At 45.2% G+C, this 20,986-nt stretch overlaps 2 protein-coding genes and 1 long non-coding RNA gene across 5 annotated transcripts; 1 reads left to right on the top strand and 2 right to left on the bottom strand.

The window, feature by feature from the left end:
- Positions 1-1,069: 1,069 nt before the first annotated feature.
- Positions 1,070-16,583, top strand: LOC140390165 (uncharacterized). 2 transcript variants are annotated; one of them, XM_072475104.1, is made up of 4 exons: positions 1,070-2,864; positions 3,584-3,740; positions 3,831-3,989; positions 15,397-16,583. In XM_072475104.1, exons 1-4 carry the CDS (start codon positions 1,785-1,787, stop codon positions 15,399-15,401), a joined length of 1,401 nt encoding a protein of 466 aa, XP_072331205.1. In that variant the 5' UTR covers positions 1,070-1,784; the 3' UTR covers positions 15,402-16,583. The 2 variants fall into 2 exon arrangements, with proteins under 2 accessions (XP_072331205.1, XP_072331204.1); XM_072475103.1 differs by lacking the exon at positions 15,397-16,583 and having other exon boundaries at positions 3,831-5,174.
- LOC140390177 (uncharacterized) lies at positions 3,177-9,466 on the bottom strand. Its single transcript, XR_011934578.1, has 2 exons — positions 9,393-9,466; positions 3,177-4,330 (listed from the first exon to the last, which is right to left on the bottom strand). It is a non-coding gene; the product is annotated as an uncharacterized lncRNA (long non-coding RNA).
- Positions 16,584-17,835: 1,252 nt separating the features above from the next.
- On the bottom strand, positions 17,836-20,771 carry LOC140390173 (uncharacterized). Of its 2 annotated transcripts, none has more exons than XM_072475120.1 (2): positions 20,754-20,771; positions 17,836-19,855 (listed from the first exon to the last, which is right to left on the bottom strand). In XM_072475120.1, the coding sequence occupies exon 2, from the start codon at positions 19,401-19,403 to the stop codon at positions 18,612-18,614; it is 792 nt and encodes a 263-aa protein (XP_072331221.1). In that variant the 5' UTR covers positions 19,404-19,855; positions 20,754-20,771; the 3' UTR covers positions 17,836-18,611. The 2 variants fall into 2 exon arrangements, with proteins under 2 accessions (XP_072331221.1, XP_072331220.1); XM_072475119.1 differs by lacking the exon at positions 20,754-20,771 and adding an exon at positions 20,504-20,745.
- Positions 20,772-20,986: the final 215 nt, after the last annotated feature.

Raw genomic sequence — 20,986 nt, 5'->3', positions numbered from 1 at the left:
TCTCCCCGTGTCTGCGTGGGTTTCCTCCAGGTGCTCCAGTTTCCTCCCACAGTCCAAAGACGTGCATGTTAGGTGGATTGGTCATGATAAATTGCCCTTAGTGCCCAAAAAGGTTTGGATGGGTTATTGGGTTACGGGGATAGGGTGGAAGTGAGGGCTTAAGTGGGTCGGTGCAGACTTGATGGCCGAATGGCCTCCTTCTGCACTGTATGTTCTACGTTCTAAGTGAGGTTTTATTCAGATGGGACAATGACAAGTTTAAATCCCCACCTGATCTGCTGCTCAAAGTCGCCTCCGTTTCCCCGGTCAGTTTCCCAAACTTCAGGAAGCTCCTGTTACTGCAGAAATATTTGGATTGTCTGTGAGAGACGTCAATCAAAGAGCCCACACACTCTGCCCATTCTCTCCTCTTCCTCTACCACAGCTGCTTCACTTCCTGTAGGGACTCCAAACCAAGTCAGGAGATGGTGAGTGAGGAGCAGAATTTAGAAGAATTACATTGCACAATATCCACACTAATGTTCAGGCAGTCTGACTATCCTGTGGGCAATCAGGTGTGCAAATGCCCCTTATGCTGTGTGAGAAAATCCAGCTCAGAGACCTGTTTACTCGGTGCTTTGTGCTGAGCTGTTTGATTGGCTGTGTTGGATATTGAGGGTGTTTATTGGAAGCATTTCCCTTCTGATTTACAGGCTGAGTTTTGTTGATGGGTCATTACTGAATATGAGAAGGTGAGGTGTAATTATCTGGAATGGGCAGTGCCCGTCTTTTAATGTCTTCCTTAAAGATTTTACCTGAAGGCCTCGGCCTTTCACAAAGGCCTGGGCTTAGTGTTGTCCAGTGCTGTGTGTGAGAGCTGAATTTGGGATGTGATGTCTGAGTCAGTGCGTATATCTAATTTCCCAGGATAAACCAGAGCCCTTCAATCAGCAGCACTGGAGCAATATTTTTCTAAAGCTTCCAGCGCTTCCTGCCCAGTGAGTTTTCTTCAAATAATTTTGGGAAATCAAGGAGAAATTTCAAAATCTCCAATAAATTAACATTTCGTATTTTTAAAATTAAATATAAAGGGTAAAACTGGTCTTCACCAGCACAACTCGAGATCATCTTCAATTGAAAGTCTGTTTTGCACACCGCCAGACTGTCTTTTCCATTGCCCTCACAATGACTGGAAAGATGGGGCTCTGGCTGGAGGAAAGAACATAGCCACATTGCCTGCTTCTGGTCACTATTCAGTGTCTCTGCTGGAAACAGACGGTGTGTGATAGTCAAGTGAGTAAGAAGAAAGGACTTCTATCTGATCCCCCACACACAGGAATAGCAGATTTTCACTCACTGTGAACAGTCTCTAACTGAGGAGTCAGTCCCTCCAGCAAAGAAGGAGAGGGAGTTGGAGGAAATCATGTTTCCTTTCCTGTTTTACAGAAGGAATGCACCATACTACATCAACGAATACAGAGAGGATGGACACCGCAGATAGATCCTGACCATCATCTTTCTAAAGTTTCATCTGTGGGTGATCAGTCAGGGTGAGGCTGGGAAGATGTGGTGAGTGGGCTCCAAGTGTGTTGAGAGCTTCAATCATTCATTGAGCCTCATGAACCACTGCACTGATTCAGTCTGACAGGTGAGAGATTCTTCATGTCTGAAGAATGTGTGGGGGATCCACAGGTTCATAACATCTTCTGAGTTGCATCTGTTACAAGCACTGTTAGCACAAGGAGAGGCATATGTAAAGGAAATAATTTAAGTCGGATATTTGTACTGAAGATTTTGTGAATTCTATGAAGCTCCTGAGGCACCAGGTGATTCACATAGGGGAGAAACCATTCAGGTTTGATGTTTGTAAGATGACTTTTAACCAAAATTACGACCTTCTATCACACCAACACATTCACACAGCGGAGAAACCATTCAAGTGCAAAGAGTGCAACAAATCATTCTCGGCATCATCAACCCTCCATAAGCACCTACGCGTTCACACAGGGGAGAAACCCTTCACATGTGAGGTGTGTGGCAAATCCTTCTCGTGGTCATCGAGTCTCAGTGAACACCAACACCTTCACACAGAGAGGGTGAAACCATTCAGGTGTGATGTCTGTCAGATGACTTTCAACCGAAATTCCCATCTTGTATCACACCAGAGGATTCACACAGGGGAGAAACCCTTCACGTGTGAAGTGTGTGACAAATCATTCTCGTTGTCATCGAGCCTCCGTAAACACCAACGTGTTCACACAGGGGAGAAACCCTTCACATGCGAGGTGTGCAAGAAATCATTCTCGGTGTCATCAACACTATGCAAACACCGACGCACTCACACGGGGGAGAAACCATTCACATGCAAGGCGTGTAACAAATCATTCTCGTGCTTATCGAACTTCCGCAGACACCAAACCACTCACACAGGGGAGAAAGAAAAATGCTTCAAGTGTGATGTTTGCAAGATGATTTTCAATCGAAATTCCCATCTTACATCTCACCAGAGGATTCACACAGGGGAGAAACCATTCAAGTGTGAGTTGTGTGACAAATCATTCTCACGGTCATCAAGTCTGGGCGAACACCAACACCTTCACACAGGGCAGCAAGAGAAACTCTTCAGGTGTGATGTTTGTCCGATGACTTTCAACCGAAATTCCCATCTTCTATCACACCAGAGGATTCACACAGGAGAGAAACCCTTCACGTGTGAGGTGTGTGGCAAATCATTCTCTTTGTCATCGACCCTCCGTAAACACCAACGCATTCACACAGGGGAGAAACCCTTCACATGCGAAGTGTGTGACAAATCATTCTCGCAGTTATCGACGCTCCACAGACACCAGCGCACTCGCACAGGGAAGAAACCTTTTCCATGCAAGGTATGTGACAAATCATTGTTGACTTCCATCAACACAGGCATATTCACATTTATTGCATGTGACAAATCATTCCCCGAATCATCAATTCTCTGCACACACCAATGCATTCACACCCTTGAGGAACTAGTCATGTGTGAGGAGTGCGACAAATCATTCTCAGTTCCCAGACCTCCACAGACCCCAGCATGTTTACACTGCGGCTCACCTGATTCCCTTACGCTGAGAGTTGTCTGTTTTATTTACTCTCCAATTCTCAAACAGGGGATCTGTCCTTCCAAAGCACTGTCTGTCTCCAACCTCTCTCGCTATTAGTAAAATTGTTTCAAGTCGGTCAATTTTATTTTTGACCTGATCGCTAAACATTAGCAAAAGACATCAATCTGTATAGAAGCTGCACCTTATGCACAAGTTTCTGTGCGATGGACAAGACGGCAATATCTGAATATTAAATATATCTGTGTTCATTTTTGAGACTTTAAATCGTAGTTTTTGAGTTGAAAGTAGAGAAAGATCACAAGATGCTGTTTTATTTGCAAACTTTATGAGGCTTTGTAAAATGCAGTTGTCTTGGAGTTGTCTCTGACTTTTTCATAAGGTTAATCGCTAATCAGAAGTTCCCCTGGGTGTAGGCTGAAAACTATCTCTAGCACTTGGAAAATGTGTCACATGACAGCATAGCACAGTCTGGACTATAATTTCTTTTCCATTTCTTCCTTTAGGTAAAGCTGGTCCATAACACCCAGGAGCTCTTGTTGAATGGAGGGAGGGTTCCGTACATCAAGGAGCTGACCGAACGGGAGGAGTTCACGAGGAAGCTGTTTGATCTCTCCAACTCCATGATAATCAATGGCGGATCAGATATGGGGATGAGTGAAGGTGATGTCAATAGCCGAGTGTTTAAACCATCAGGAGGAGAATTAATTTATGTGACAAAAGGTAATAATTGTGCTTTTCGTGCTTTGACAGGTGCATGGATGTCCGTGGAAACATCAGATGGTGATGGAGGAGAGTTGGCAGCAGCGTCCGAGATTCCTGCAAAGGCTGATGAGGAAGGGACGGAGGTGAATTCCTCACAGCAATGTGGCATGGCAGCTGCAGTTGAGGAGGGAGAGGAGTGTCAGGAGGGTAAGATGTCTGATTTGGAGGGTAGTGTTGATGAGTTAAAGTTAAATATTGTGGTTTGTGTGAAGGAGGAAGCCTGTGATGATCTGGCTGCTTTGGTGAAGGGAAGGCGCTCAGAACCTTCTGGAGGTGAGGAATCTGCAGTTTTGGGAGCAGTAGCTCCGCCGTCTCCACGAGCACACGGACAACAAAAGGCCCATGCTGCTGGTGAAGAAACTGAAGATGATCTGAAACCTCTTAAACACTTACATCAGGAACAGGTTCAAAGCATAGAGAATTATCAGGTCACTTCTAACTTGCTTCAGGAAACTTTGACTGAATTTAAGATGGATGTTCGCCAGAATCTGCAAAGAAACAATGAGATTCTTCAGCAGCAGAATGAGGTTCTGAGACAGCAGAATGAGATTCAAAACAAGTACCTACAAAGAAACAAGATGCTTCAACAGCAGAATGATGCTCTTTGTCAGCTTTTGCAAAGAAGCAATGAAACTTTGAATGAAATGAGGCAGATTCTGTCTCAGGTTGTAGCGCCTGCACCTTCTAGACAGCAGCCACCCAGTGCTGCTGGATATGCTTCTGGTACAGGAGAGGGAATGCCATAGGGATAGGGGAGACACAGAAAGAATAAGGATCCCTCCCTCCAACATCTCATCCCCTACCTCATTATGTCCCCCTGATGATAATTTACTGTCTTTTCAGTCTGGATTTTCGCCACGACAGTGAGGACAATGGTGGAAAAGGCCCGAGTCTCGATGTCCCACCCCCTAATCACAGAGCCTCCCATTTTCAATGACCCAGGAATGGGTCAGTTCAGGAACTTGCACATTTCACAGAAACAATTGTCCATATAAATCAACAACTGCCTCCACTTCTGTGAGTGGGTGAAAGGTGTCTGAAACCTGGTGTGCACAGCGTAGACCTTGTAGAAGCAGATCTGAACTCTGTAGATTTGTTTGGATAGATAGATTTGAGTGGATATGGTCGCCAGACAACTTTTGTGGGATGTAAGCTGCCCTTTCAGATGCTTGAAAGTAGAAATGAAAGTGCTTGACAAGCGCATAAATGCATTCGAACTGAGAGCTGATTGGAACTGTCAAGAACAATTGCTAAAAACGTCAAGATGAATTGTCAAAGCAAGCTGTCAAGCTCACAAGATATTTAAAACTCCTGCCTTTAACTCTGAAGAAACTGAGTGTTATCAATTATTGCCTTTCACTCTGTCTGTTGTAGAAACCTCAGGGATTGACTGGATTAGTGTTGAATGACACATTTTACAACCATCCATTATCACAGTAAGGTACCTGTCCTATCATGTGTTGATTGGCAGCTCCAAGTGGGTATGCATTCTTTGAAGTGGGACTAAGAATTTCAATGTTTGTTTTTAGACAGAATTAGGTAATGTTGTTACAATGAATGTAAATGAAGTAATTGGGTTTTTTTTTATTGAATGAGTAGTTAAAAAAAGAAAGTCTGCAATGGACACATGGAACTTCATCTTATTTAACTCCACCATGGATTCAGTGGTCTGTTCATTGTAGATCCTGGATGAGCTGGAAAGGATGGCGGAAAGGTGGTGGATGGGGTTATGGGATTGTTTGAATTAGCACAAAGTTGGCATAAAAGTTTTAAAGGAGCATGTGAACTGGGTATGGGGACAGAGGTTGATATGGAAGGTATGAGGGGCCATGGAGTGGCATTGTTTGACATGGATGGGATGTGGAGAGTATGTGAAGTGTGCCAGCTCTTTTATGATTCCTTCTATTTTAAACTTCGATACAGTGCCGGTTCTCTGAGACAGGCCCTCCACCCAGCCCGCATCCTCACCCAGCATCCTCCGCACTCATTAGGGTCACCCTGCCTGACTCCTAGGGTACTCCACCACCCTGGAACAAATATCCCAACTTCCAGGCCCTTTCTCCCAGGTTGGGTTTTCTCCAATCAAACAAAGCACCGAGTAAACAGCTCTCTGAGCTGGATCTTCTCACACAGCATAAGGGGCATCGCCACACCTGATTGCCCACAGGATAGTCAGACCGCCTGAACATTAAGTGTGGATATTATGGGATGGAATTCATAGGAATTGTGATCCATCACTCACTGAATATTGATTCCTGAACGATTGTGGATCCTCGGATGTGTTTGACAGCAGATCAGAAGAGGAAGACCCACCGTATCCAAGGCAGTGATGATGTATAGTAGTGGGATCAGCACGTACACAGAAGGGAGGGAGGCAGAAGGGAGGGGCATACGTGAGTGGGGGAGGGGTGGCCTATCAGGGGGAAACATCAACCAGAGCAGTGGCACCATGGCTGGCTCGATTGTTAAGCAGGGAGGACAAAGCGCAGAAGAGCAATTATAGGGACTCTATAGTCAGAGGCACAGATAGGCCCTTCTGTGGATGTGAAAGAGATGGTAAGTTGCTTCCCTGGTGCCAGGGGCCTGGATGTCTCAGAACATGAAGGGGCATTCTGAAAAGGGAGGGTGAACAGCCAGCGGTCGTGGTAATTATTGGTACTAATGACAAAGGCAAGATGAGTTACGAGGTCCTGCAGCAGGAATTCAGGGAGTTAGTGAGAAAGTTAAAAAACAGAACCTCGAGGGTTGTAATATCAGGATTACTCCCTGTGCCACGTGCAAGTGAGGCTAGAAATAGGAAGATAGTACAGCTAAACATGTGGCTAAACAGCTGGTGTAGGAAGGAGGGTTTCAGATATCTGGACCATTGGGATCTCTTCCGGAGCAGTTGGGACCTGTACAAAAAGGACAGGTTGCATCTAAACTGGAGGGGCATAAATATCCTGGTCGCGAGGTTTGCTAGTGCTCACGGGAGGGTTTAAACGAGTGTGGCAAGGGGAATGGGAACCGGAGTAATTGGTCAGAAGGTTAAATAAATGAGCGGGAACTAAAGAATAGGGCTAGTAAGACTCAGATAAAGAGCAGTCAGGGAGATGTTGCTGAGCACAGCAGGACTGGTGATTTGAAGTGCATTTGTTTCAATACGAGAAGCATAACAAGTAAGACAGATGAACATAGAGCTTAGATTAGTACTTTGAACTATGATGTTGCTGCCATTACAGAGAGTTTATTGAGGAAGGGACAGGATTGGCAGCTAAACATTCTAGGATTTAGATCTTTCAGGTGGGATGGAGAGGGATGTAAAAGTGGTGCGGAGTTGCACTACTGGTGAAGGAGAATATCACAGCTCTACTGCGGGAGGACACATCAGTGGGCTCATGCAATGAGGCAAGATGGGTAGAGCTCAGGAATAGGAAGGGTAGTCACAATGTTGGGGGTTTACTACAGGCCTCCCAACAGCCAGCGGAGATAGAGGAGCAGATATGAAGGCAGATTTTGAAAAGGTTTAAAAGCAACAGGGTTATTGCAGTGGGTGATTTTAACTTCCCCTATATTGACTGAGACTCACTTTGTGCTAGGGGCTTGGATGGGGCAGAATTTGAGAGGAGCATCCAGGAGGGCTCCTTGAAACAATATGTAAATAGTTCAACTAGGGAAGGGGCCGTACTGGACCTGGTATTGGGAATGAGCCCACCCATGTGGTCGAAGTTTCAATCAGGGAGCATTTCAGGAGCAGTGACCATAATTCACTAAGTTTCAAGGTACTGTTGGATAAAGATAAGAGCAGTCCTCGGGTGAAGGTGCTAAATTGGGGGAAGGCTAGTTATAATAATATTAGACAGGAACTGAAGAATCTAGATTGGGGGCAGATGTTTGAGGGTAAATCAACATCTGGCATAGGGGAGGCTTTCAAATGTCAGTTGATAGGAATTCAGGACCGGCATCTTCCTGTAAGGAAGAAGGATAAATGTGGCAAGTTTCAGAAACCTTGGATAACAAAGGATATTGTGAGCCTAGTCAAAAAGAAAAGGGAAGCATGTGTAGAAAGTCTGGGTCACATTGAGATCAAAAAGGAGGTGTTGGGCATCTTTAAAACTTTACGGTAGATAAGTCCCCAGGGCCTTATGCGATCTACCCCAGAATACTGAGGGAGACAATGGAGGAAATTGCTGTGGCCTTGACAAGAATCTTTGTATCCTCACTGGCTACAGGTGAGGCCACAGAGGACTGGAGAATAGATAATGTTGTTCCTTTGTTTAATGTTTAAGAAGGGTAGTAAGGGACTACCCTTAAAAATAGACCAAATGTGGGACGGCACGATGGCACAGTGGTTAGCTGAGGACCCGGTTCGATCCAGGCCCCGGGTCACCGTCCGTGTGGAGTTTGCACGATCTCACCGTGTCTGCGTGGATCTTACCCCCACAATCCAAAGATGCCCCTTAATTGGAAATAAATAATTGGGCACTCAAAATTTATTTTAAAAACGGGTAACAAGGGTAATCCATGAAATTACAGGCCGGTGAGTGGTAGGGAAATTATTGGAAAGGATTCTTCGAGACAGAATTTACTCCCATTTGGAAGCAAGTGGACGTATTAGTGAGGCGGCATGGTTTTGTAAAAGAGAGATCGTGTCTCACTAACTTGATCAAGTTTTTTGAGCAAGTGACGAAGGTGATTGATGAAGGCAGGGCAGTGGATGTTGTCTACATGGACTTAGTAAGGCCTTTGACAAGGTCCCTCATGGCAGACTGGTACAGAAGATGAAGTCACATAAGATCAGAGCTGGCAAGATGGATACAGAACTTGCTTGGTCATAGAAGACAGAGGGTAGCAGTCGAAGTGTGCTTTTCTGAATGGAAGGCTGTGACTAGTGTTCCACAGGAGCCTTTGCTGTTTGTAGTATGTATAAATGATTTGGAGGAAGTGTAACTGGTCTGATTAAGAAGTTTGTGGACACTGTAAAGATGACAATCCTCCCTAGATTTCTGTTCATCTTCCAGTGCCTCCCGATCTTTATCCCACGGTCCTTCTTCAAAAGGACTGGCAAAGTCATAATGAGCTTTGTCTGGGCGGGAAAATCCCGCGGGTGAAGGCGCCGATGCTTGAAAGGAGCCGCAGCAAGGGGGGACTGGCATTGCCGAGTCTGATCAACTACTACTGGGCGGCTAACATAGCTATGATAAGGAAGTGTATGGTGGGTACGGGGTCTATCTTGGAGCGCATGGAGGCGGCTTCGTGCAGGGGCACCAGTTTGGCAGCCCTGGTCACGGCTCTCCTACCGCTGTTGCCGGCCAGGTACTCCACCAGCCCGGTAGTGGGGGCAGCCCTGCGGATATGGAGGAGGCATGTGGGGGGGAGGGGGGGGGGGGTGCGTCTGTCTGGGCTCCAATATGTGATAACCATCGATTCGCCCCCGGGGACATGGGTGGAGGGTTTCGAACATGACAGCGGGCGGGGATGGGGAGGGTGGGTGATATGTTCCTGGAGGGGAGCTTTGCGAGCTTGGAGGAGAAATTTGGGCTGGTAGGGGAAATGACTTGAGGTACTTACAGATCTGGGACTTTGTACGCAGACAGGTGCCATCCTTCCCTCGCTTCCCGCCAATAGGGATCCAGGACAGAATAGTCTCTAGAGGAGAAGGAGGAGAGGGTAGAGTCTCGGATATCTACAAGGTGCTCATGAAGGGGGAAGAGTCCCAGACGGAGGAACTGAAACTCAAATGGGAGGAGGAGTTTGGCGGGGAGATGGAGGACGGGCTGTGGGCGGAAGCTCTGAGTAGGGTAAACTCAACCGCAAGATGTGCTAGGCTCGGCCTGATTCAATTTAAGGTCGTTCATAAGAACATAAGAACTAGGAGCAGGAGTAGGCCATCTGGCCCCTCGAGCCTGCTCCAGCATTCAATGAGATCATGGCTGATCTTTTGTGGACTCAGCTCCACTTTCCGGCCCGAATACCATAACCCTTAATACCTTTATTCTTCAAAAAACTATCTATCTTTATTTTAAAAACATTTAATGAAGGAGCCTCTACTGCTTCACTGGGCAAGGAATTCCATAGATTCACAACCCTTTGGGTGAAGAAGTTCCTCCTAAACTCAGTCCTAAATCTACTTCCCCTTATTTTGAGGCTGTGCCCCCTAGTTCTGCTTTCACCCGCCAGTGGAAACAACCTGCCCGCATCTATCCTATCTATTCCCTTCATAATCTTATATGTTTCTAGAAGATCCCCCCTCATCCTTCTAAATTCCAACGACTACAGTCGCAGTCTACTCAACCTCTCCTCGTAATCCAACCCCTTCAGCTCTGGGATTAACCTAGTGAATCTCCTCTGCACACCCTCCAGTGCCAGTACATCCTTTCTCAGGTGAGGAGACTAAAACTGAACACAATACTCCAGGTGTGGCCTCATTAACACCTTATACAATTGCAGCATAACCTCCCTAGTCTTAAACTCCATCCTTTTAGCAATGAAGGACAAAATTCCATTTGCCTTCTTAATCACCTGTTGCACCTGTAAACCAACTTTTTGCGACTCATGCACTAGCACACCCAGGTCTCTCTGCACAGCAGCATGTTTTAATATTTTATCATTTAAATAATAATCCCTTTTGCTGTTATTCCTACCAAAATGGATAACCTCACATTTGTCAACATTGCATTCCATCTGCCAGACCCTAGCCCATTCACTTAGCCTATCCAAATCCCTCTGCAGACTTCCAGTATCCTCTGCACTTTTTGCTTTACCACTTATCTTAGTGTCATCTGCAAACTTGGACACATTGCCCCTGGTCCCCAACTCCAAATCATCTATGTAAATTGTGAACAGTTGTGGGCCCAACACTGATCCCTGAGGGACACCACTAGCTACTGATTGCCAACCAGAGAAACACCCATTAATGCCCACTCTTTGCTTTCTATTAATTAACCAATCCTCTATCCATGCTACTACTTTCCCCTTAATGCCATGCATCTTTATCTTATGCAGCAACCTTTTGTGTGGCAACTTGTCAAAGGCTTTCTGGAAATCCAGATATACCACATCCATTGGCTCCCCGTTATCTACCTGCCTTTTATGAACCCATGCTGCTTCTGCCCAATGGGACAATTTCCATCCAGATGCCTCGCTATTTCTTCCTTGATGATAGATTCCAGCATCTTCCCTACTACCGAAGTTAAGCTCACTGGCCTATAATTACCCGCTTTCTGCCTATCTCCTTTTTCAGACAGTGGTGTCACGTTTGCTAATTTCCAATCCGCCGGGACCACCCCAGAGTCTAGTGAATTTTGGTAAATTATCACTAGTGCATTTGCAATTTCCCTAGCCATCTCTTTTAGCACTCTGGGATGCATTCCATCAGGGACAGGAGACTTGTCTATCTTTAGCCCCACTAGCTTGCCCATCACTACCTCCTTGGTGATAACAGTCCTCTCAAGGTCCTCACCTGTCATAGCCTCATTTCCATCAGTCACTGGCATGTTATTTGTGTCTTCCACTGTGAAGACCGACCCAAAAAACCTGTTCAGTTCCTCAGCCATTTCCTCATCTCCCATTATTAAATCTCCCTTCTCATCCTCTAAAGGACCAATATTTACCTTAGCCACTCTTTTTTGTTTTATGTATTTGTAGAAACTTTTACTATCTGTTTTTATATTCTGAGCAAGTTTACTCATAATCTATCTTACTCTTCTTTATAGCTTTTTTAGTAGCTTTCTGTTGCCCCCTAAAGATTTCCCAGTCCTCTAGTCTCCCACTGATCTTTGCTACTTTGTATGTTTTTTCCTTCAATTTGATACTCTCCCTTATTTCCTTAGATATCCACAGTCGATTTTCCCTCTTTTTACCGCCCTTCCTTTTTCTTGGTATAAACCTTTGCTGAGCACTGTGAAAAATCACTTGGAAGGTTCTCCACTGTTCCTCAACTGTTCCACCATAAAGTCCTTGCTCCCAGTCTACCTTAGCTAGTTCTTCTCTCATCCCATTGTAATCTCCTTTGTTTAAGCACAAAACACTAGTGCTTGATTTTACCTTCTCACCCTCCATCTGTATTTTAAATTCCACCATATTGTGATCGCTCCTTCCGAGAGGATCCCTAACTATGAGATCCTGAATCAATCCTGTCTCATTACACAGGACCAGATCTAGGACCGCTTGTTCCCTCGTAGGTTCAATTACATACTGTTCTAGGAAACTATCGCGGATACATTCTATAAACTCCTCTTCAAGGCTGCCTTGACCGACCTGGTTAAACCAATCGACATGTAGATTAAAATCCCCCATGATAACTGCTGTACCATTTCTACATGCATCAGTTATTTCTTTGTTTATTGCCTGCCCCACCATAATGTTACTATTTGGTGGCCTATAGACTACTCCTATCAGTGAATTTTTCGCCTTCCTATTCCTGATTTCCACCCAAATGGATTCAACCTTATCCTCCATAGCACCGATGTCATCCCTTACTGTTGCCCGGATGTCATCCTTAAATAACAGAGCTACACCACCTCCCTTACCATCCACTCTGTCCTTCCGAATAGTTTGATACCCTTGGATATTTAACTCCCGGTCGTGACCATCCTTTAACCATGTTTCAGTAATGGCCACTAAATCGTCATTCACGATGATTTGTGCCATCAACTCATTTACCTTATTCCGAATACTACGAGCATTCAGGTAAAGTACACTTATGTTGGCTTTTTTACCTCTGTTCTGAATCTTAACACCTCGATCAGTAACCTCTCCTAAGTTATATTTCCTCTTAACCTTTCTCCTAATTTTCCTTGTCGTTGAACCCATATCTTCATGTAACAACCTGCCGTGTCGCTTACCATTAATGTTTTCACTTCCCGTTTTATTCCTTTTAGTATTCCTGGTCCTATTCACTGTACCTTGTACTGTCACTGTACCTTGTACTGTCGCCCTTTTTGATTTTTGACTATGGCTTCTCTGCCTTACACTTTCCCCCTTACTGCCTTTTGTTTCTGTCCCTGTTTTACTACCTTCTAACTTCCTGCATTGTTTCCCATCCCCCTGCCACATTAGTTTAAACTCTCCCCAACAGCTCTAGCAAACACCCCCCTAGGACATTGGTTCCAGTCCTGCCCACCGGGCCCACATGACGGTAGCTCGGATGAGCAAATTTCTTGGGGTCGAGGACAAGTGCGCTAGATGCGCGGGAGGACCAGCGAACCATGTTCACATGTTTTGGGCATGTGCTAAGCTTAGGGGGTACTGGGAGGGATTTGCGGGGGTCATGTCCCGGGTGCTGAAAACAAGGGTGGTGATGAGTCCAGGGGTGGCAATTTACGGGGTTTCGGAAGACCCGGGAGTCCAGGGGGAGAAAGAGGCAGATGTTCTGGCCTTTGCTTCCCTAATAGCCCGGCGGCGAATACTGCTGGCAAGGAGGGACTCAAAACCCCCGAAGACCGAACTCTGGCTTTCGGACATGTCAAGTTTTCTGGGTATGGAAAAAATTAAGTTCGCCTTGGGGGGATCTGTACTGGGGTTCGCCTGAAGGTGGCAACCATTCATCGATTTCTTCGCGGGAGAGTGAACGTCAGCAGGGGGAGGGGGGGGGGGGATTAGAGTAGAGTAGGAGGGATAAATAGGTGGGTAGTGTCTAGGGGAGAGGAGCGGTCATGTGCACTATGGTTTGAAGTATTGGTTTTAAATTGATGTTTGCACATTTCTGTTATCTGTAACTGTTTACAATGCCAAAAAATACCTCAATAAAATTGTTTGTTTAAAAAAAAAGAAGTTTGTGGACGACACAAATATTGGTGGAATTGCAGATAGCGATGAGGACTGCCAGGGGATACAGCAGGATATAGATTGGTTAGAGACTTGGGCGGAGAGATGGCAGATGGAGTTTAATCCGGACTAATGTGAGGTAATACATTTTGAAAGGTGTAATACAGGTGGTAAATATACAGTAAATGGCAGAACCCGTAAGAGTACTGACAGGCAGAGGGTTCTGGGTGTACAGGTCACTGAAAATGACAACACGGGTGGAGAAGGTAGTCAAGAAGGCATTCGGCATGCTTGCCTTCATCGGACGTGGCATTGAATATAAAAATTTGCATGTCATGCTGCAACTGTATAGAACCTTAGTTAGGACACACTACCGTAAGGATGAGGAGGCTGTGGAGACGGTACAGAAGAGGTTTACCAGGATGTTGCTTGGTATGAAGGGCATTAGCTCTGAGGAGAGGTTGGATGAACTCATTTGTTCTCACTGGAACGATCCGAGGGCTGATCTGATGGAAGTCAACAAAATTATGAGGGACATGGACAGAGTGGATAGTCAGAAGCTTTTTACCAGAATAGAAGAGTCAATTACTAAGTAAGTTTAAGGTGCGAGGGGCAAAGTTTAAAGATTGTAGGCTCCTAAGTGTTTCTGTGAATAGGAACACACCATGCTGACAAATCAAGTAGTTTGGTCAATTAAAAAAGTGAATTTATTGTGAGGTATAAATCCATACAGAAGATTGCTAAAACAGTAGACAAACAACACAATATCCAGCTTCCGCCCAATTTTGAATCAACTAAAATAACTGCAGCACTTTAAAATTTCACTAACTGACTCACATCAGGGGAAACTCTCAGAATATGAGACAGAAGTTTCTTTAAAATCCCTGTGCTTTAGTCTGGCTCCCAATTCTGATGGTCAGAATGAACTTTAGTGACACAAGATGGAGCTCCTTTCCATCATACAAATCCTCGAATTGTTACAAAGATCCAGGGGGTCACATGGGGCCATGGATCAGTTTCCATTCCTGGAAGACACTCTTCCCCCAGGTGAGTTGGACAACACTTTCATATTCCCAACTCTCTGTCCCTTTGACCCTCCATTCCTCATAATGTTCAATCTGGTTTAATCACTCCCTCATATTCTACACACTTGATCCTAGCATTACCTTTACTCACATCCTTCTTGGTCGATCACCCTGCTGCTTAAGTCCAGGAGTGAAGACTTGAATGTATCTGGGACACAACGTGTTCAGCCACCTATTGCCAGATCTGACTGGATCACATCAAGCACCAGTAGTCCTGCTTTCCTCTGTCAAAACTGCTCAATACACCAGGACCATCCTGAAGAGAATGATAATCCACAACTTTCCTCCCATTAATGCCCAATAAACAGATGTCTCAATCAGAAATGTTAAGATTTGGACATTTGTAAAAGGACTTATCCTTTACAAAGTGGGCAATGTGCTCCAAAGATGTTCACTGAAAATCAGATAAGCTGCCCTGTCTATTCAGGAATGGATTCACTGTCGAACAGAAATGAAAAGTACATTCCATTTAAACAAAAAGCAGGTGGGCTCACTTAATTGGAGAAGTGATGTCCGTGCTGCTTGTAAAGAAGTGCAGTCCAGAAAATTGTTTATTTTGGGAGTTAGATCTATATTAATTTAAAGCCTTCGTGAACAATGAAATGTTGTATTGTCACGGAGATGGGTGGAGTTGAAGAAGGTTTGCATCTTCCTTTTAATGTGCAGTGTGGTGTATTTGACCAGACCTCCTATTAATTCACATTTGCTTCATGTTAATTCAGAATAGACTCAAAAGTTTTACAGCACACGAAGAGGCCCTTCAGCCCAACATGTCTGTAACAGCCATCAAGCATATATCTCATCTAATTCTATTTTCCAGCACTTGGTTTGTAGCCTTGAATGCTCTGACATTTCTAATGCGGCCATCTAAAATGGCCGCCGCAAATGACAATGGGAATTGTGGTCAGGTTGGGACACAGATGGTTCACAGCCCCTGTGTATTGTGCAGAGGGAAACCAGACCTACACTGAAACTCACACCTGCTAAATGCAAATCACCGATTTCCCCAGGACAATGGGACACAGATTGAAACACAGCAGCAGTAAGACTCGGGGGCGCCTATTTCCCTTATTTGGGAGTGCATATGTGCCTTGGACAGTAGCAGCTAGGACCCACCCAGCCATCGAGGTACCCTCCCCTAATTGGCCAGAATCGATTAGGGTGATCAAAACCTTATCGATCCATTGGATCCTGAGTTGGGACAACCCAAAAGAGCGCGAAAGATCGGGGGATAAGAAGAACTGCGCAACCAGTATTTGGCCACTTTTGGGGACCGGCCTCTGCCTCACCAATCGCAGCATATCGACCAGCCAAGTTCAAGGACCCGCGATCGCTACCTGAAGGACGGGCCGCAGCCGAGACGAACCTGATGACTTCTAGCCGCCACACGTGAGGATTCAGATAAAGGCCTTATCTAACCTATACAGAGCCAGTCACTGGGAAGTTAAATAAAGGTCATTTCAGTTGTTAGGTGTAGTTTAATGTGTAGCCGCGTGTAGATTATTACACATAGAACCAAGCCGGTGTTTAATTATAAACCATAATTAAACTAACATACTGGTTGTCTGGTCATTTGTCCAATACAAGGAACATACTCGTGTATTGTGGTTCTGATAAAAGAGCAACATTTACTCCTTGAATGCTATGGCATTTCTAATGCTTATCTAAATGCTTTTTAAATGTTGTAAGGGTTCCCACCGCTACCACCATTTCAGGTAGTGAGTTCCAGTAAGACTTTAAGATTCCATGTTAGACTTGAAAATAGACAATGTGAATTGCTTTACTTTTCTGAATTTGTAAAATTGACTTTCCTTCTGTGTATTTGTGTGTGTGAATGGATGCAATAGTTTTAGATCATGGGGCGAGTGCTGAAATAAAAAAATTATGTCTTTGTTTAAACCCACAAAAAGCTTGATGCTGAATTTTCAGATTGTGCACGTTATGAAGGGTTAAAAACATACATATCATGCTCATAGAAACTGACTGATGGCAGAGAGTTTGGAAAGATTTCAGCAGTTCCCTCTCCCTGTGACCTTCTCCTCCCCAATATCCACTGTGTCCTTGTGGAAGTTATGTTCCAGCTGTACATAGCTCTATTTAGACCCAATTCTGGGTGCCGCACCTCAGGAAGGATGTATTGGCCTTGGAGGGAGTGTAGCGTAGATTCACCAGAATGTTCATGGGGATAAAAGGGTTAAATTAGGAGGACAGGTTGCACAGACTGAGCTTGCATTCCCTTGAATGTAGAAAATTAGGGGGTAATTTAATTGAGGTGTATAAGTTGATGAAACAGATTGAAAGAGTAGTTAGAGAGAAACTATTCCTCTGGTGGGAATGTCCAGAACAGGCGGACATAGTATTAAAATTAGAGCTCGGCTGTTCAGTGGTGATGTCAACAAACACTTCTTCACAAAAATGGGATGGGAAATCTGGAACTCTCTCCCTACAAAAATCTGTTGAGGCTGGGGGCCAATTGAAAATGTCAATATTGTTAGAATGGGGGTGCTGGTTATTTATTATGTTGTACAATTTTCATTCTGCTCTTATTTGTTGTGTTTTTTTAATATAAATTTAGAAAATCATATTTTGTTTTTCCAATTAAGGGGCAATTTAGTGTGGCCATGCCATCTAACCTGCACATCTTTGGGTTATTTACAGTGCAGAAGGAGGCCATTCGGCCCATCGAGTCTGCAAAGGCTCTTGGAAAGAGCACCCTACACAAGGTCAACACCTCCACCCTATCCCCAGTAACCCCACCCAACACTAAGGGCAAATCTGGACACTAAGGGCAATTTTCCATGGCCAATCCACCTAACCTGCACATCTTTGGACTGTGGGAGGAAACCGGAGCACCCGGAGGAAACCCACGCACACACGGGGAGGATGTGCAGACTCCGCACAGACAGTGACCCAGGCCGGAATCGAACCTGGGACTCTGGAGCTGTGAAGCAATTGTGCTATCCACAATGCTACCGTGCTGCCCCACGTAAATACGGGGAGAATGTGCAAACTCCACACAGATAGTGACCCGGTGCCGGGATCGAACCTGGGTCCTCAGTGCCATAGGCAGCCATTCTAATCACTACACCACCGTGCCGCCCTTTATTTGGTGTTTATATAAATGCTTCAATAAAATATTTTTTGAAAAAAGAACATTTCAATGCAGAGATTGATAGCTTTATTGTTAAACAAGGGGATTAAGAGTTACAGAGCCAAGGCAGGTAGATAGAGTTAAGATTTGGATCAGCCATGATATAATTGAATGGTGCCACAGACTCAAGGGGGTAAGCCAGTTCCTACATTTCTTAAATTTCTCTCAATTGCCCTCTCTATCTTATCTCCCAGGATTGGTCAATGTCATTCTCTTCAACCTCCAGCTCAGCTTCTGATCCCATACCCTCTCCATCGCAAAGACTACCTGATGGGCGGCACGTAGCACACTTGACAGCACTGTTGCTTCACTGCTCCAAGGTTCGATTTCCGGCTTGGGTCACTGTCCGTGCGGAGTCTGCACGTTCTCCTTGTGGCTGCATGGGTTTCCTCCGGGTGCTCCAGTTTCCTCTCTCAGGTCCCGAAACATGTACTGTTAGGTAATTTGGACATTCTGAATTCTCCTTCTATGTATCCGAACAGGCACCGGAATGTGGCGACTAGGGGCTTTTCACAGTGACTTCATTGCAGTGTTAATATAAGCCTACTTGTGACAATAAAGATTATTATTAAATATTGCCAAGGCAAGATGGTGGGAGATTTGGAGGGGAACCTCTGTAACATTTCCCATTTCAAACACCACCACCGGCCCCCGCATTTGTCCGTCTGATGTTGAAATCCTTATCCATACTGATTGAGTAAAGTCTTTGACACACACCAGGCACAAACATTGTTTCCTTAGTGTGGGTGTGTCAGTATTTCATGAGTGTTGTTGACTGTGTGAGGCTCAGTCACTCAGCTCACTTGTCTTCCCTGCTGTGTGAATGCGACGGTGATCCAACATACCCCACAATTGTTCAAAGTCCTTATTACACACATCACACGTGAATGTTTTCTTCTCCCCTGTATGAATGCGCCGGTGAATCACCAGACCTGGCAATTGTGCAAAGCCCTTATTACACACCTCACAGGTGAATGGTTTCTCTCCAGTGTGAAGGCGTTGGTGTTCACGGAGGATCGATGACCGGGCGAAAGATTTCTTGCAGACTTCACATACGAATGGTTTCTCCCCAGTGTGAAGGCGCTGGTGTTCACGGAGTTTTGATGACTGGGAGAATGATTTCTTACATACTTCACAGGTGAATGGTTTCTCCCCAGTGTGGCTGCGTCGGTGTTGCGCAAGCGCAGATGACCGTGTGAAGGCTCGGTCACACAACTCACACCTGAAGGGTTTCTCTCCTGTGTGAACGCTCTGGTGTATCAGGAATCTCGTCGATGTTGGGAAAGCTTTATCACAAAATGCACACTTGAAGCGTTTCTCCCCTGTGTGGATTGTCTGATGGACCTGGAGGTCTGATAACTGTGTGAAAGCTTTCTCACACACATCACAGCGAAAGGGCTTCTCCCCAGTGTGTATACGTTTGTGTCTGGGGAGATTTGATGACTGTGAGAATGATTTGTTGCAAACCTCACACGTAAATGGTTTCTCTCCAGTATGAGTGCGTTGGTGGTTATGAAAGTGGAATGAGCACGAGAATGATTTGTCACACAACTCACACTTCAACAGTTTCTCTTCCATGTGGCTGTCCCTCTGGTTACAGCAAGTATAACTGAGTCTGTGGACCCGTTGTCACACACCTCACTCTTGAACAACCTCTCACCTGTAGGAATGAGTCAGTGGTTCGTGAGGCTCGATGAATAATTGAAGCTGTCACCACATGTGGCGTCCATTCACACTTCTTCCCAGCCTCACCCTGACCCATCACCCACAGACAAACCTTCGGAAAGGTTGGCTCTGATGGAAGGTTCCACACCACTGACCAGTTTCATTCTGATGATATGTCAAAGCTCCCCTGACCCGACTGATTTACAGATGATGGTTTCACTGTCCAACTTTCTCGGTGTTGAGCAATGCTGTGAAGGGACTGGATGTCTTCCCACAGTTGTGCAGTTGCTCCTTGGGTGATGGTCAGGATCTATCTGTGGTGTCTATCCTCTCTGTATTCTCTGGTGTAGTACGGCACAATCCTTCTGTAAAGCAGGAAAGGGAAACATGATTTCCTCCAACTCCCTCTCCCCCTTTGCTGAAGAGGCTGACTCCCAGTTAGACTATTCCACATTGAGTACCAGTCTGCTATTCCCGTGTGTGGGAGATCAGATACAAGTCCTTTCTTTTTCCTCACATGACTGTCACACGCCCTCTGTTTCCAGCAGGGATAGTGACCAGGAGCAGACAATGTAGCTACTTTTTTTCATCCGCTCAGTCCCCATCTTCGCAGTCACCTTGAGGACAATGGAAAAGGCCACCTGGCTATGAACTAACAAACACCTGTTTTACCATTCGAGTAACTTTTTTTTACAATAATGCTCCTGGGAAATATTAATTCTATGGAGATTTTGAAATTTCTCCCCTTGTTTATTTCCCAAAATTATTTGAAGAAGTGCTGGAACCTAAGGAAAACATTGCTTCAGTGAGGCTGATTGAAGGGTTCTGGTTCATCCAGGGAAATTAGATACACTGCACTCACTCAGACTGCACATCAAGCACTGGGCAAAATTATCAAATCCAAGCCCAGGCTTTTGGGAAAGACCGAGGCCTTCTGGTAAAATCTTTAAGGAAGGCATTAAAAGGTATTTCAATAAATGTGTCTCTGCCCCTCCCAGATAATTACACCTCACCTTCTCATATTCAGCAATGATCCATCAACAAAACTCAGCCTGTTAATCGATAAACACCCTCAATATCCAGCGCACAGCCAATCAAACAGCTCAGCACAAAGCACCGAGTAAACAGGTCTCTGAGCTGGATCTTGTCACACAGCATAAGGGGCATTTGCACACCTGATTGCCCACAGGATAGTCAGACTGCCTGAACATTAGTGTGGATATTGTGCAATGTAATTCTTCTAAATTCTGCTCCTTCACTCACCATCTCCTGACTTGGTTTGGAGTCCCTACAGGAAGTGAAGCAGCTGTGGTAGAGGAAGAGGAGAGAATGGGCAGAGTGGGTGGGCTCTCTGATTGACGTCTCTCACAGACAATCCAAATATTTCTGCAGGAACAGGAGTTTCCTGATGTTTGGGAAACTGACGGGGAAATGGAGGTGACTTTGAGCAACAGATCAGGTGGGGATTTAAACTTGTCATTGACCCATCTGAATAA

This window comes from Scyliorhinus torazame, chromosome 14, assembly GCF_047496885.1.
Source record: "Scyliorhinus torazame isolate Kashiwa2021f chromosome 14, sScyTor2.1, whole genome shotgun sequence".
Taxonomy (NCBI): Eukaryota; Metazoa; Chordata; class Chondrichthyes; order Carcharhiniformes; family Scyliorhinidae; genus Scyliorhinus; species Scyliorhinus torazame.
This window is presented reverse-complemented; position numbering and strand designations above follow the sequence as displayed.